General features: G+C 36.4%; 1 protein-coding gene across 3 annotated transcripts in view; it reads left to right on the top strand.

Annotated features, from left to right (window-relative positions):
* CPNE8 (copine 8) overlaps positions 1-17,976 on the top strand; it is a 78,879-nt gene that overhangs the window by 34,009 nt on the left and 26,894 nt on the right. For 2 of the 3 annotated variants that reach the window (XM_082280945.1, XM_082280946.1), the window contains 5 exons: positions 3,695-3,758; positions 6,384-6,487; positions 8,284-8,388; positions 11,669-11,710; positions 17,381-17,456. In XM_082280945.1, the coding sequence (XP_082137071.1) occupies positions 3,695-3,758; positions 6,384-6,487; positions 8,284-8,388; positions 11,669-11,710; positions 17,381-17,456 (391 nt within the window). The remainder of the gene's footprint in view (positions 1-3,694; positions 3,759-6,383; positions 6,488-8,283; positions 8,389-11,668; positions 11,711-17,380; positions 17,457-17,976) is intronic. The other variant, XM_082280947.1, reaches the window with a different exon arrangement.

The raw sequence follows: 17,976 nt of genomic DNA, 5'->3' as shown, positions 1-17,976 counted from the left end.
TCAGAGTGTCCTTTCAAACTTCTCTTGGTGCTGCAGATGTGGTGTCTCAATTGTGGAATTATTTGTTCTGAGACAATAATTACTTCTCAAGACTCTTGTCTAGACATGCAGGTATTGTTGAAAACCTTTCATGTGATAATGGTTGTCCGTTCTGTTCCTCTAACAATGAAATTACTTGCTCCTTCAAATACTGTCCAAAAAGAGGTGATCACTTCAGAGAACCTACAGGTTCTGGACTCTCAAACCAGTAGGACCCCCTGAAATGTAGACTTTCACATTTTACTTGCCTTTATTCAGTTTGCACTCTACTCTGTTCACACTTAGACTGGCACATTTTCTATATCTGAGTTTCAGATAACTAGCACTGAATAGTGGAATTGACTGCAATTATGCAATACAGATTACAGATAAAATATATATATATATTTATATCTAATACTCATTATTACCTCACAAACCCTGATATGTAACTCTTTCCAGAGAAACCCTGTGAAACTGGTAGCCTGAACATAAATTTTCTATTGTCATTTCAGTGTGATAGAACCAATTCCAGGGTAGATCAATACCAGCTATCCCTTAGAGCTAAGGAAGATGGGCAATGGGTACTGCATTCTGGATTTAAACAGGTGGAACTCTTATGTGCCTGTCTTCAACACAGTATTAGTCATATTTCTCTGGCAATTGGAAAGACTGGTCCGTAATGATGAATCTCTAAGTAATTGGTTTTTTTCATACAATGATAAGAACTGCTTGAAATTATTTTAGTGTTTTCTTACAGGGCATTATTGTTAGTTAAAGTTCATTCCATTGCCCTGATCTGTGACCACTGAGGTTTTTGTCAGGGTGCTGACTTTACATTTAAGGATTTTTTTTCTTAATGAATGGTTTGTAAGGGAATTCGTAAGAGAACAAACTCTTTAGTGTCTACAAATGGTCCAATACTATTTTCAGGCATGTAGACTTAAATATACCAAGTTTGTAATTAATAGCATCAAAAACTGTATAAGTCATTTGGTAGAGTTTTTAATTCCTGAATAATGAGAACTTCTTGTTCTGTAGACATATTCTGTGCTAATCTTGATGAAGTATTTCACCTCTTCACCAACCATCATGTTAAGATTGTCCTTCTTTTACAAGGCCCATGGTATCGAGAACTTTGGTGGTAGGTTAAGCCAAAGCCTACTCCAGGTGTTTTCAGATATGACTATACTTGTGTGTACTTTTCACACCTGCTCAAAAATTTAGAATTTTTTTTTCTGGCATACCCACCCAAATATCTTCAGGGGATTGCCTTTCCAGTTTTCAGAGTGATATTTCCAGACACCTCTGTGTTATAGGATTGGGCATCCCTTGTCCTTTGTGTTCATTGGATGAAATGAAGCATGTCTTTGCATAAACATCTTCATATGCAATTCTCAGTTGGAGATGGACACTTGACTGCCAGGTGTTACAACTGCAGGCAAAGGGGCACAGGATTCTCCATCAGGTGGCAACTGTTTGGTGATCACTGTCAGAAGTGGGGTTTGCCTATCAACAGTTTATTTCTGTTCCCTAGCTCTTCAGGACGTGATCAGTGTTACATTTTTCGCCATCAAGCATCTGACACAGTAATCTTCTGGAAGTGGGATAAATCTATTTGACTTTTCACACTAAAGATGATGTTTGGTATTTTTTCTTCAAAGTGCTGTCACTCCTCATCCAAGGTCTCTTATTTGGCCCTAATGGCACAGTCGACTGGGCTGAAATACTTCAGTTGGAAGAATTTTAGTTCACGTGGTGGTAATGTGATACTGGTGCTTTCTATTTGAGTTGGCATAACCTATGGAACTGTGGTGGAGAGAACTTCTGATTTTTTAGTTACACTTCTGAGATTTCAATTTCTTCTTTTCTTGTCAAAGCCAGGATTGTGGTCATCTGTTCCTGAAAACATTTTGCCATATAAGGTCAATATCACCCTGATAAATAAGTAGTTTATTTCTTTTTCTGTTTCTTCAAAATTTCAGAATTTTTTAAAGTCTCAAGAAGTACTGTTCAAAAGAAAAAGTGGAGCTTTTTCTTCTTTAGAAAATCTGCGATCTCAATTTCAATATCCTGTTGCTACAGAAGCTAAAATGGGTAATTTTCAGTGTTGAGCTGTTGAAGGGTGACATATTTAAAACCATATGATTTGATAGAACTGTGAATTGTCCTGTGTAACATTTGGAACAATCAGATTATTGTTTCCTGTTATTTGAAGAAAATTACCCTGTTTTGTCTAAAAGTATTGTATGTTATGAGTCATACTGTGTTAAATGGAAGAAGACCATAAGCTTAGTATGTATTTAAATTTTCATTTAAAATTTCCCAACAAAAACTTTTCTGCTCATTTTTTTGTGAAACTCAGACTTGCCATGTAGTCCTGAGGAGATCCTGGAGAGCAGTCATGTACCTCTCTGATTACTGGCAAATGACTGCAGGGGTATAGGGGGAGCATTCCCAGATCTATTCCTCACAGACTGAGCATCAACATTTAAACAAGAGTTTCAGTGAGCCTGCATAAATTTGTATCAATATTTGCTCCTATATTCATAATTTCTAAATTTTTTCTGTTATTTTCCCTCCAGTTCTTTTTTATACCACAATCTTGCTAAATTTATTTCAAGTTGTAGAGCATTGTAGAATTCAAAAGGATGAAAGAAACTAATAAACAAAGAACAACAGTAAATATTTACATGAATGTTTTGTCATAACAGAAGTTTGGGAGTGCCCTCTAGTTCTCTTAGAAAAACGTAAAAAATACAATAAATTTGAAAATACTCTTACCATAATGTGATCTTGGAAAGTAATTTTATTCAAATAATAAATTATTTTCAAGAAAGATTTAAAGAAATAAAAAACTAGAAATAAAATGATCATAAGGAAGAGCATTAGTTTTGAAGAAAAGCTGTAAGTAACTGCCAAGGTGTGTGCTAATGGACACACAAGTAGGCACTAGGATATTACAGAACTTCTCATTTATAGTATAGCATTATGCAAAAAGTTGCATCAGTATGTACCTCCCTCTGCCTTCTGTGTTGAGTGTGTCCCCCTTCAAAAGGCTGCTGGCACTGAATACTATCAGATTATGTGTGGGTTTTCTGTTCCTCTGCTGCTTTTTATGCTGAGGAACTGTTTTGGGCTTTCTGGTGTTGCAGCATATGGTTTTAATTGGTGTCTGGGTGAATTATAATTTATTTTGCAACTCCTGTATCAGATATGGTGGTGAGATTATTATTTGTCTTCATAGATATTTCAGAATAAATGTAAAATGACACTGGTGTATACTTTTAACTATATTTTAGTTACATGTTTAAGTAAAATTTGCAAAAGGATGTTTTTCACAAATCAGTTGTAGAGTCATCTCTAAAGGAAACATCAATGGGAGAGTGGACATTAGAATTCTGGTGTTATTTCAACCTATTTAAACTTTTAATGCTGTTTCCTTTAAAATCAAAACTGGGTTCTTTCTTGCTAGTTTGAATAAATGTGCAACTCATTTACCAATTCACTTAGGATAAACCAACTTTTTTACACAGGACAAGCGGCAGAAAAGGGAAACTGTATTGCCTGCCATCAGCTTTGTGACTTGAAAACTTACCTTGGGCTCTCTGTGTCAGTTGTAACTTTCATACATGATATTAAGGAACTAAGGTGATGTGGTTGTGTTTTCTCACAGAGGAATTCCTGGGAAGAAATGTGGAACTGTCATAGTAACAGCAGAGGAACTAGGGTGTTGCCGAGTAAGTGTGCTCATTGCTTTTCAAAAATAAAATGAAAATTATTTTGTGATTTACACTGCACTAGATTGTTAACGTTATCATTTATAAATTTACATTTTGTGATTTGTGTATGAAGCTAGAATACTTCTTTCCTATAAATTGCTCTTAGTTTTAGAGAGAAGAAGCAGAAAGAAGCAGAGGCCAATGCTCAATCTCTCTTGCATTCTCTCTGATGTTCCTTCGTGTGCTCACTCTCTCACAGTCTCTTGCAATATCTCACCAGCTGCCACATACTTGATCTTCTGGATTTTTGTTCTTTATCCAGACTTTTACGGCTCATATTCAGAATGGCAAAGAATTTTGGAATCACTGAATTGCTGAGGTTGGAAAAGACGTTGGAAGATTGTCTAGTCCAATCCTCCTGTCCTTCTTAGAGCAAGTTACTCAGGGCTCTGTGCAGTTGGGTTTTGAGTCCAAGCAATCTCCACAGTCTCTCTGTTTCAGCATTTCAGCACACTCAGCGTAAAAAGGTTTTTCCTTATATTTAGGTGGAATTTCTCGCATTTCAAGTATGTACCGATTGCCAATTTTTCTTCCACTGGATACCACTTTCCAGAGGCTGTTTATTCCCCAGCATCAGGTACTTATACAAATTGATAAGCCTTCTGTTTTCCAGGCTAAATAATTTCAGCTCTCTCAGCTTCTCCTCAGATGAGATATGGTCCAATCCCTTAATCATTTTAGTCATGCTTTTGGTGGAATTGCTTCAGCATGTTTGTGTCTTCCTTGTACTGGGGAGCCTAGAACAGTGCTCTGGGAATGAACAGGGGCCTCACCAGAGCTGAGTCATTTCCTTCAACTTTCTGTCAGCACTCTTCCTAATGGAGCCCAGGAGGCTGTTGGCCTTTGCTGCCAAGGGCACATTGATCAACTTGGTGTCCACCAAGCCCCCTCAGTCATTTTCTGCAGAACTGCTTTCCAGGTGTTTGGCCTGCAGCCTGTACTGGTACACAGGGCTATTCCCCTCCAAGTGCAGTACCTGGCATTTCCCTCTTGAACCCCATGAGGTTCATGATGGGTTGTTTTTCCAGCCTGTACAGATTCCTCTGAACAGCAGCACAACCATCTGTTGTATAAATGGCTAGTTCTAGTTTTGTATTGTTTGCAAACTTGCAGAGGGTCTGCTCTGTCCCATCATCCAGATTGTTAATGAAGATGTTCAATGTTCTTGGCCCATTTTTGATACCTTGGGTTCACTGCTAGTGACTGGTCTCCAGGTGGGAGACCTGTGCCACTCAATGATCCTTTGAAGCCCAGCAGTTCAGCCAGTTTTCAGTCTCCCTCACTGTCCAGTTATCTAGAGTATAATTCATTAGTTTGTGAACAAGGATTTATAGGAGACAGTGTATAAGGCCATTCTAAGGTGGAGTATAAACAACATTCACCCAGTCAGCCACTCATTTTGTGAGGAAAGGCTTCCAGTTGATGAGGTGTGAATTTCCCCTTTGTAAATCCATGCTGATGTCTCTTAGCCACCTTCTTCTTTTTCATGTATTTGCAAACATTTTCCAGGATTATTTGCTCTATCATCATCTCAGTGATTGAGGTAAAACTGGCTTGGATCCTCTTGCCCTTTCTCAGAGACAGGAGAATTTCCCCTGAACGTCCTAACTTTACAAAGATAGCTGAAAGTGGCCCCACAGTAACAGTAGCCCACTCCATCAGCACTCTCAGGTGCATCCTGCCAAGTCCCATGGACTTCTGTATGTCTGATGTGTTTAAATGTTCCCTTTCCTGGTCCTCCTTTACCAAGGGAAGTTATCCTTATTCCAGGCTTTCTCAGGTTCCCAAGAGTATTGAAGGCAAATCTTATCAGTAAAGACATAGAAAGCTATGAGAAACATGGACCTTGCAATGTCCTTTGTCACCCTCCCCCACTCAGCAGTGAGCCCACATTTTCTGTCATCATCCTCTCACTGCTGTTGCACCTGTAGACCTGTTTATGGGGCACAGTCTGGCAGCAGGCCCTGCCCCAGTTAGCTGCAGGTTTATCTTTGCATTTATAATCCTTTTCTCATTCTTGACTTTGCCCAAAGAGGTGACTTGTGTGACTTTCAGTTTGCCTGATCACAGCGAAGAAACTTGTCACCTTATTTGTTGTCAGATTGAATGTCCTTGGTACCTTTCAGGCTCATTTACTTGAAGGTTCCAGACTCTTTAAGAGTTGGCTGCTCAGCTGTTTGCTTGATGGGCAGTAGGAGCAGACAACAACAGGTCTAAGTCACTGAAGGAATGAGGCTGAGTTGTGTCTCACTGGAGTTTTTAAAATTAATTCTAATATACTTTCTTGCCTGTGTATCTACTTCTTTCAGAATGCAGTTTTGGATGTCAGGAAATTCTTGAAAAATCCTGAGGCATTTTACTGTAGAAAAATTTTCTTCCTCTGGTGTCCCCTACAAAGGAATTCTTGGTTCCAGCCATTCAGACTGCACTATTAAGACATTGCACAAATGTGAATATGTAGAGGGCATTTAGAAGACAGATACCCCCATTTATTTTGTTTTCTATTTGCATAGTTTCGTCAGGTTTTTTTTTTTGTGTAGTAAACTGCATGCTGTCTGTAATTTTTCTTATTACCCATTTCAGGATTCAGTTTTAATGCAATTTTGTGCAAACAAGCTAGACAAGAAGGACTTCTTTGGGAAATCTGATCCTTTCCTTGTATTTCATCGAAGCAATGAAGATGGCAGGTAGGAGCTTGTTAAGTATTTTTGCTGCTAATCACTAGGCAACTTAATTATTTACAGATGGTAATATAGTTTTCATTTTTTTTTTACATTTTTCAGATTAAGCTGTATTAGTTAATAATGTTTGTTGGATTTCAGTTTGTCATGTTATGTAGTATGGGAATAAAACTATGGCAACAGATTGATCAAATACTGCAGTTCAGGGTTTTAAGAGGTAAATGTCTTATAAATACAGAGCACTATGAAAATTGATATTAATAAAATAACTAAATAGTGTTACTTTTGCTAAGATATAGTATGCATTTAAAGAGAATTCTCAAAGTGTAGCTGCAAAATATGCTACTGCTTAGAAATTGTGTTAGATAAAAACATTTTATACTGAAAATTTAGATTTGGAAATGTCTTTTATCTTTTTGACAGAGTTCTAGGAAATTGAATTCAAAAACACCCTGAACAGAATTTATATTTTTTACAAATGGCTATTTGCTACATAATTTGCTGAAGTAGACTAATCTCTTCTGTTGCACTGCTAAGACTTGACATGCACTGGTCAACACAACACTGCCTTTGTGGGGCTCTACTGGCAGTTTAAGATTTCCTGGAAACTGCACGTCCTCATGTCTAACATTATCAAACCAAAGGCTAGACATGTATCCTGCTACTTTTTTCTGTAGCTTAACTGGAACAGTTGTTAACATAAATCTATGTACGGGTGTGTGTGTGTGTTCCCTGCTCTTTTCCTCTTGGAGGCAGATTCTAGAAACAGTTTCCTGAGTAAACACTGCCTATCTAAAACTGCAAGCCTGGAGGAGTTATGGCTCCTTTGTGAGTGGCATTAAGGTCACTGGTGGAATTTTTCTGGGCATTACTGGAGTGCTGGTATGTGCAGCCTCTCTTGGCCTTGAGTGCCATTCTTCCCCGCTTCCTTTCGAGGGGTGAGTGTTGAGCCAGTGATTCTTTATTGGTCTCCTGAATCCAACAGGATGCTGGGGCAGTACTTTTGCACCTGTGGCAGAAGGATACTTCTTTTTTTGTTTCTTAGCTTCAGGCATGTCTTCTGAATCATAGCCAGGATAAAAGTGTAGGCCTTTAGGATGCAAGGAGGGCATTCCCTCAAAGGATAACTAGTATAACTGTATGAGGAGTTTCAGTAATGATCTCACCAGTAACTTTGTCTCTTGTTTACTTTTGAACAATTCAGTCCCCAAGATGATTGTTAAAAAGAGGTGTTTTAATTTTGCGTCATTTAGAGAAAGGAGAATGCATTATTACAATTCATGAGAGAAGGTTATCATGGAATCTCAGAGAGGCTTATATGTTTTACCTAAGACAGTCCTGGTTAAAAAATCATGGACATAAAATGGGGAATAAGAATCTGAAAGCCATCACTCCTTTGGCTCAGTTTCTTAATCTCTAAGCAAGAATCAGATCCTCACAAGATCCGTTTCTTTCTGGATCTGTGACTGATTCCTGGATGTAAAAGGTCTGTTTAAACAAGTGGGATTGCTCTTCCCTGAGATACTCCCTGAATGGTTATAGTTCCTGTTGAAGTTTTGGGCAAAAACATTTTAGATTTAGAGTTGTTTAGCACTCTAGTCTGTAATCTCGCTCAAGTGGGTCTCTTCAGTCTTCCCTTCCTTCTGATTTCACCATATTTCTTTTTTTTCTACCTTAAATTTTATATGGATATTGCATGTATGAATGATTACAGTTCTTTTGATTCCATCTTCGATGACTCAGAAGAATAATTAATACAAAATATATATTTCTCTTTTGTTTGTTTGTTTGTTTAATTACAGTTTTACAATCTGCCACAAAACAGAAGTTGTAAAAAATACATTAAATCCGGTGTGGCAGGCATTCAAGATTTCTGTCAGAGCACTGTGTAATGGAGACTATGACCGGTAAGCTGTGGCTTAAACTTTTCTTAGCATATACAATCTTTTTCTCCCTAACTTGTGTGTTCTTTTGTGTGTAACTTTTTCTATGCAGTCCAGCCCCTGGTGTTATTTAATCAACATTTTGAAAGGATAATATGTGTTCAAAACCATTCATCACAATAAAGAATTTAGAAAAATAAAATAAGTAGGCTAAATCTGTAGGAAGTGCTAGTGGTGTTTTTTGGAAAAAATACTTTGCTCCCTATGGTGTGAATTAAAAACAGAACGAAAAGACTAATTTAAAGCATGGCCTCTGTGACAAGTGTACACAAGCATTTTTTAATGTTTGAATGAAAAACAATGATGATCTGTTTTCTTTGGGTGACAGTGCAATGTCAGAGGATGCTGATAAATGAAAGCCTTTTAAATACATAGGTCAGTAGATGAGAAACACAAAAGGTAGTCATCTTCAGATTTGAAGTTTTCAGTGATGCCATGCAAAAGGATCTATCTTTAGGTGGTAATAATACCATGTTTTTAATCAACATTTTACCACTAATAACAAGCAAATTAGTTGAATAGAAATGGGTATTTTTAGACTCCTTAAAAATGGCCAAGTTGGTTACTCTTTCAATTAGATGCCATAAAAACGAAGCAATTTTGTAACAAGCATATTCAAATAGAATTTTTTACTTGTATTTGGGTTAACGTGCGGAATGCATAAGCAAGATAATATTCATGAAGCTAGTCTCTGGACACTGCACTGTTTATCATATTAAAGAAAAACAGTTTTCATAATAATTAGAAAAGATGTTTTGGTGCAGGCATACTGAAATAACTCCAGCATTCCAAATTAAGGGAGCTAAAAAGTGTCATAAGACTCCTGAAATTATTGTGTGTCTACTGTTGACCTGCTTTCAACATGACACGCTCAGTGAATAAAGGCTCCATGAAATTTCATGGTTTCATGCACCCTGCATGCAACAATCGTGCTTCAAATTAAGAAATAGTCATTAGCTGTCAGATTAATTCAAATTAGTATCTTCTGATAGTCCAGAAAAAACTTTGGAGGTTTGGGTTATTTTTAATTAGAGAACTCTTTCTTTCTAAAGGTAAGGATTAACTTCCTGGCCTCCATGTGATAATACATAAAAACACAAACCCCAAAGGTCTCTGTCAGATAATGATAGTTTCACTGATAAAATTTTGGTGCTCTGGGTTCTGTGATAGATGTGAAAGGTGGGAATAATGTCATTAGTAAAAATATATCACAGTAAATGTTTATTCTGGTGTTAGGGAGACTAACCCCTAGTTAACCCCTAACACCAGCTAGTGCATACTTCTGAGAGAGCTCTATCTACTTTTTCATTATGGAATGACCAGGATTTGCTTAATTTTTCTCAAACTATGCGGTTATACAGTGTTTTCAGACATCACAGGAATGGCATTTCAGTACTACAGTAGAACTTAATGTCTAATATCTTTGCTCTTTCTATCTCTTAGTCTGAGCTCTCAAAAAGCACTTACAGTTATTTTCTGCATAAAAGTTTTAAAACAGAGATACCCATCTCTAACCTTGATTATTTTTAAATGAAAGGTTTTTTTTAAATATTAAAGTAGGAAACCCATCCTCTAAACTGTGTCCTTTAAGGTAAAGGTTAAGTATCAGTATATGAAGATTGGAAAGGCCTTTAATATCTTGCATGTCATGGAAAATAGATAAAAGTCAAGATCTGTAATTAATCCTTTAATATGAAATAAATTTCAGTAGAAAGAAGCTTTATTCAAGGATGAATTGCTCTTACTGCAGTAACCTGTCTGAAGATTCTTCTCAGGAATTTATCTTGATATTCTTAATAATTTATTTTAATAATCAGAGTTTTCTTGGTGAGATGATTTTGCTATTTGAACACAGATTTGTAAGACAATTCAAAACTTAAATCCCCCTAAACCTTATGTAAATCTTAACTTAGTGTGTTCTGTCTGTCATAACAGGTTTTGAAACGTAAGTAAAATAATGGTGGTCTAGGGAAAAAAACTGCGCTATCGCCTTTTTTTTTCTGAATTCCTTTGAAGATGAAAATAGTTTCCTTTGAAGGGTGAAATACTGGGTGGGATAAAAGAAGTTTGGAGTTGTTTTTCACTTCATTCTACAGAACAACTTTCACTTTATTCAGTTTTTATTCTAAGGTAACTTAAACCCAACCTGAATTATGCCAGAGGTATAAAATATAACAAACGGTGTGGTTAGGAGCCTTTAAACTTGATTTGAAAAGAGATACATCCAGACAAAGCAACTCCTTTACCTATTTTGGAATATCGTAAGAAATGTGAAAAACATCCAGGTGTGAATTTCTTGATATTGTATTGTATATAATATCAGCTGTTGCTCAGCTTTATCCCCAGAGTCCCTTCCTAGTAAAGAAAATTAGTAAATATGTATTTGACTGTATGTAATTGGAAAAATGAGGAGCAGCTTCCATGGAAGTAAATTATAAAGTAATTGCTTAGATTCTTGTCCTCTCTATTAATAAGACAGACCTGATTACTTCATGTGAATGTGTTCTGAAGAATAAAAGTAAGTTAAGTTGTTGCTTAAAATACAGGAGGTCTGGAGGTGTTACTTTTCTACCCCATGTTCAGTTCATTTTAGGCCAAATGGGATTCACTGTTAGTGGTAGTTGAATTTGCTTGCATATATACTCTTTCTGTAGTAAAAGGAGATGAATAATGCTATATATTATCTCCATGTATCTTTCCTGTTTCATCAAGGATGTTGACAATAATATGCTCTGTAGTATTTGCATTTTAAGAAATACACTCTTAAAGTAAGTATGTAAAATATGAGTGATCTTTACTTTGGAAATGTTTGCTTTCTACACTTGATCTGTTTCCCAGTCAAGCAAAGTTAGAGCTGTCCTCAAGGGTTCACTTTACTTACTCATAAGGAAACAGACAAAATGTGTTCTTGAAAACTTTGACAATACTTTAAGGTTTAAAGAATCATTTATGAAAAAAAAAACACAGAAAATTCAGAGCATCAGCACGTAAAAATATATTGGTTAAACTTCCAATGTGTTTTATTGTTTTCCTAGTTTCCACAGTATTTAACTATTGATTTATGGAGATGTGTTATGTAACCTGACAGGCTATTTGCTGCCCCATGAGAAATGACTGAAAAATCCTGCTTTTTGGATTTGGCACAATTGATGCACCCATATGCTATTAATCTTAAAGGTAATCCGGGTACATATTTAACATTTTAATAGAGCTGTGTTGTTGGTTTTTTTTTTTTTTATTTTAGGACAATTAAAGTAGAAGTATATGACTGGGATAGAGATGGAAGGTAAGACATTTTTTCTGTTAAACTTAAGGGTTATCCATGCATGTTTATACACATTTTAATACATATAAGTATTTAATGTCCAGTGTAATATTAGAGAAAGTTAGTTATCAATATTTAGATGTACAGGTACTGGAAAAAGTTCTGCTGTGATACAGCTCTGTGTTTTGCACTTGTGGTAAATACTGATGCCTTGGCCTATTTAAAACATGCTGTGTGTATATTCATCCATGGACCATGATAAAATGCACGTGCCTGCAGTGGCTACTCATGGTGGCCTAAATATTGCGATGTAGAAGCCACCTATTAGTTGTCTTAATTTCAGATTGGGTCTGAATGTTCATTTCCATGTCTGTCTTCATCAAAACATTATTGTAGACTCTGGAGTTGGAAGATCTGAGTTTTGTATAACTCCCCTTGAAAGAGGACAGTGAAATATATGTGGACTTTCTGTTGCTAAATTCAGGAGGATATCTGTTATTCTTAAGAGCTGTGAACTCCAGTGTACTGGCTGTACATTTTTGTCTGAAGGAATGAGCCTTTCAAATTGCCTTTATTTTGACAAACAAGGTAGAATTATTTTTTAACACACTGGATCAATACCTCTTGTTCTTTTAAAAAAGCTTGAGCTTCTATCTTATTACTTTGATTAAAAACTGTACTCATAAATCTTGGTACTTGAACTGAAATGTAATACAGTAATATGTTGATTTCCATTTATCTTTAAGTTGGTCTGTCTTAATTATTTCATATTTATATTTTAAAATACATGTATATGCACTTGCATTTTGATTTTTAAAATTATGTTATTTATTCTACAGTAATGTCTTTAATACTACCAATACAATTTGCGTCTAGTATTATAGATAATGATAGTTGGCTTCTGTGGCAACATATCTTGTAATCATAATAGGCAAATTTATCCTGTGCTACTGTTCATTTCCTTGCTGACAAGATCTAAATGCCTATTCACTTTTCTCAGGTTGTAATTTTGTCTTTTTGGTTCCATCATGAAGCCTGTTGATTTATAAGCATTCTTATATCATGTTTACCCTCTATGAATACCTGCTAGTGTAAATTCATCGTTCTAGATCAGATATTCCCTGGAGAGACAAAATAACATATTCTAGCAATTAAAGTAAGTGTATTTAAATTTAAAAAGCCATAGTAGCAAAAAATCATTGCATCCCTGTTAGAATTTCTATTAACATTCTTTTCTCAATGAGATTTGGCAAATCCTTAAAAATTTTATATATTGGTGCTTTTGTGTATAAACCACATTTTTTGAAAGTAAGCTAGCAATGAAAAGTTAAATCATATTGCCAAGTTAATAAAAAATAAGGGTTATATTTTATCAAGCTATCAAACTCCATGTGCGGTCTCACTTTGTCCAAAATCTCTAAGATGAAAAAGAAAAGGAAGAAATCTGACAAATAACACTAAGTAACTGCAAGTCTGAGTGAAATCTTGAACATACTGTGGATTTTAGGCAATCATTAGCCTCTTCACTCTCAAGTAGTTTCAATTATTATCTGTGTTTGCTCACATCACAGTCTGAATACCCATAAAATTAGTATCTAAAAAACAAAAAGTGAAGAATACCATTTACATGTTTTCCTTTTTATTCTAATGATATGAATTTTTTTTGCTTTTTGCTTTCTGTCTTTTTTTGAATTTAGAAGCAGACCGAGCACTGACATCTTACATGTTAAATTTCTCTGGAAGATGAGACAGCACTCATCTCATGTGACTTCAGACAATGCAAAAATCAGACAAGTAGATTGAACTAATCATTTAAGCTACTTCAGTGGCTTACAGGGGAAAATAGCCTGATTGAATCCACCCTACCTGGAATAAATTGCCAGTTGGTGGTGCCTATAAACTTGCTTAGTGACCATAGCAAGAACCTAAGTGCCTGATTTAACTTTGACATTGCCAAGTATATCTGAAATGAATCCCTTTCAAGAGTTACTCTAACAATTTTTTGTCCAACTCTGCTGTGCCTCAGTTTATATTAATTCCCATTTGTGATGGACAGTTTTTTATAAGCTGTTGTTACATCTGGATGCCTCACCATGCTGAATCTGTTTGCTCCAGAGATATGCAGCCTGGGCAGGACCAATCTTTGAAAGATTGCTTGCTCTCAGATAGCAAAGCAAGTTATACTGAATATTACAGGCTGTTCTGCAATCAGGAAGACAAAATTACTGTGCATATACTTGATTTCTGAATCATGACTTGACTTGGATTTTGACTTCCTGAGTGTTGACTAAGAAGTTTTTTTTCCCTTTTCCCCATTCTGTGTTGCCTGTGCTTTGAAAAAATAGCACCATGGTGCCTTGGGTTGAGCTTCTTACTTCATGTTCCCAAATTACATTGTTGGGAGTAATTGTAATGTAGTATCATGATCATATTATCATCAAATAGTTCTTACTTATTTTCAAACATCACATCACATTCTTGACAGGAAGTAATGCATACCCTTTGTAAAATTAACACTATCAATTATGAAACATCTCTTCATCTCAAACCAGTTTTTGCACAAAACTTGTCAAAATGTGGACAACTTGTTCTGATACCTTTTATTGCTTCTAGGAGCTGTGACAAACCCCAAAATATCTGATGCTATAAGAAGTCACTAAAGTTGGTTTTGTTTCTTGGGGCAAGCCCAGTTGTTTGACACAGTCACATTTTTAGGGTTTTTTTATTGAGTATCCTTATGTATGAAGCACTTGCAGACAGGTTTAACAGAAAGAAAAAAATGAGGTAGTGCACAACTTCACATCAGTAATACTATGATGTTCTCTCTGAAAGCTTTTTCATTTAATTTCAGAAAAAATGTCTCTCAGCATACATGTTGCAAAAGTAATTTTGCAGTCTTGATGCTTCTGATCTCTGACATAGAAAAAGTGTGTTTGGGGGGGTTGTTGAGTTATAAAGTTGCTAACCTGGGGCCACAGAAGCATTCATCTGAACATATCAACACTGCAGGAGAGATTTTAAATTTCAGATTCTGAGCTCTTTCACCTTATTCTTTTCTAGCTTAATTTGTTTTTCATCTAGGTTCCTTCTCCAGCTAGATAGTTGATTTTTAAGTTCTTGCATCTTCTCCTTACTCACTGACATACTCCTGATTATGATTGTCCTTTCCTCTATTGTTTCCTTTTCCTTTAGATAGTAAAAAAACAAAAATCAAAGTTAATACAATTTTGAAAGCGCTTTGAAGGCTAAAAGTGGAAAACTTAGGGAGATGGGCTTCAAGTGATAATTTTGTGTGCTAAGACTCTGTGGTTCAGTGTTCTGATATGCCACTCATGGACAAAAGTCTGTAAGTCTAGGAATATTTGGTGTTAGGAAGGCAAATAGAATAAGTACTTTGGATTCTCAATCTGCAGACTACTAAGGAGATCCATTTGCTGAAGTGTGATGATTAATATTAAGATATTTTCTTAATGAGGTATACATCTGGCAAAGGCATATTTTGACCAACAGGCACTCAGCCTTCATAGCCAGCCTAGTGGAGGGACTTACAGCTACCTGAATACTGAGTGTAAAGATCCAAGGTGATCTTTTAAGTGCAGAGGGCTCTGAAACTGGTTGTGTATGTCCATACCTTTTTTACATGATTCATCAGAGGAATCTTACCTTTCTAGCTCAGGTCTTGTCAGTGTTTGTGTATAGCCATAGGGAAAGGAGGTTTTTCAGTGTCTTGTAGAATTAAAGGAGCAATTACTTTTAAGCATTACAGATTATTTTGCTCCCCAGAGGCAGTCCTGTGTGGAATGATGTTTCCTGTTTGCTGCAACATGTTTGTAGGCAGCCATTGAACTATTGCTTGAATTTCTGCCTTTGAAATATACTATCTGATTTGAAAATATAAGGTTAGAACTGTTATGAGAGGGGAAGGTTCCAGTTTAAGCAATATACATTTTTCTCCAGTGCCATGGTTACCCAAGGTTGATACACCTCATGTGCTACAGCCCCAATAGAACCCAAGTTCCATAGCCTGTATGGATGGCTTCCTCTGTTCCCTGCCTAAATAGTCCTTGCAGTCTAGAGAGCATTCAAGCAGGAATACACCTCCAAAATACGTTTCTTAAGAAAAGTCTTTATCTTGGAAGCAATTTCCTGATCTCCCAGCTGAAAGGGGAGTGCTTCATGGGAGGTGGTCCCTTCTGAATCTGGGTAATGAGGAATATCTTTACCCTATAGTTTTCTCAAGCTTTCTTACAGAATGCTTTGCTTATTTTGTATTAGCATGATGACTGACCCCTGAACCTTTTAGTTGTTTGATTTACATTTTACATTACATTTGATTACATGATTTTTTTGAATTCATGCTGGTTTCAGAAAATGAGTTTTATATTTGAGGTGATTTTAAAAAATTTCCTTATGAATAAAGCAAGAAAGAATTTTGATGTTGCTATGGATTGTTTCCATTTTTCATCTTCTTGCAACATTCAGATTTATTTAAATTTAATATTTATAACTTAATTAGAATTGTGCTGTATTTCTTAAAAACAAGTTTTGCAAGTCACAAAGTCATGAAACTTTGACTGTCTCTTGTAGTTTACCATTGGAAGGAAGGTAAAACAGTTAGCTTCATAGCTTGCCAGATGTGGAGACAGTGTAGAAGAAATACAGCTCCTTGTTAGGGCACAGGTGGGAAAACCTGGACCATCAGTAGGGAGAGTTCAGCTGGCCAGAACAGAGAATGGGAACAGACCCTGTGACTGCTGGGAGTTGTGTAGCTGACAGTTGGGGCACCCACCCCTGTAGTCCCTCCATTCCAGGTCCCTGTCTGAGATACAAACCTGCAGCTCAGTCACTTCTGGCAGCCCTGTGGTTTCTGTGCCCCAGTTCCCAGACCCTGGGCACCTTTCTCAGTGATGCTTCACCTGCTACAACTCCCTCTGGCCACTGTGCTCACAGTGGCTCCTCGGCAATGTGCCAGCCCCTCTTCATGCAGTTTCTAAAATGTGGATGACAGCAGAGGAGTGCCAAATGTATTCTTGGAGCAGGAATAGAATTTAGAAAGGAGAAGCTCGATAACCACTGCTTTACTGTTAGGTTAAGATCTGCTTTCCAGTAATACCATAAGCTGAGTAGCCTCAGTGGGTTGCTTTTCTCTTCCCAGGTGGGAAGACAGAAGCTGAAATAAGCTTTGGGTCTTCCTCTTAAAAGTTCAGTGTTGTGTTACACAAATTGGTAGGGCTGGTCTTCTCTGGTTTAAGTTCTCCTTTCATACTTTCAGTGACTCCCTTTCTCTCACACAACTTCATACACAGTTTATAGCCTGTAGTTCCAGTGGTCATTCACTAAGGAAGTGGTGATAGTCTTTGGTAGCCTGCTCTGTTTTTTCAGATTCTATAACTTACACTGGAGTCAATTACTGATTTATAATACAGTCCTCATTGTGCAGCTGAGTTAAGCAAGAGCCATCAAAAAGATTTAAGCTAATACTTTTGAACTCTAAATTTGTATTTCTAATAGGGTGAACGGAAACAGAGGGAGTAATAAAGATTTTTAAGCAAATTATATCTGTTGCCATTACTTGTTTCTTAGGTGTCAGTTCATATTGGCTGTGTGTCTCTTTTGCATAAATAGATAAAATACATGTTTAAATTCCTAAATGTTGTGCATTTGATTTGAAAAATCTTATTTTTCAAACAGCCATGATTTCATTGGAGAATTCACAACAAGTTACAGAGAGTTGTCGAGAGGACAATCTCAGTTCAATGTTTATGAGGTAAGTGTTATGAGTATTTACTCACTCTCAGGAAATAAATGAGAAAACAACAGTGGAAAACACTGAAAACAATGGAAACCTATTCTTGCCACTAATGAGAAGATGAGCCTGTGTGGCTATAACCTTTTTTTTTTTTTTTTTTTTTTTTTTGCTTCTGTATGGTGTGCAGATCTTTGTTATTCCTTAAGGTATCTTTTAATTGGTCTCAGACTGCTGCCATTAAACTTCAGTATTTTCATAGGTGGCAACAAATATAATAGTTTAGATAAGCAGCAAAGAAGGCAGGGAAGGAGATTGCTCCAATTATGTGCTGCAGTTTTATTTTGATGATGAGCAAAGGTGCTGCTGTGGAGAGCACGACAAAGATAAGTGAAAGCCATGGGGTTTTTTCTTACTTAGATCCAAGATCAACCCCAGAGTTACAGTAATTTACAACAGTTTCCTGTGAATAGTGTCATAACCAGATTACTGTGTGCAGTGAAAATGTCCTCTCCTGTTGTATCACTGATGTGAATCCTAC

This window comes from Coloeus monedula, assembly GCF_965178545.1.
Source record: "Coloeus monedula genome assembly, chromosome: 4".
Lineage (NCBI taxonomy): Eukaryota > Metazoa > Chordata > Aves > Passeriformes > Corvidae > Coloeus > Coloeus monedula.
This window is presented reverse-complemented; position numbering and strand designations above follow the sequence as displayed.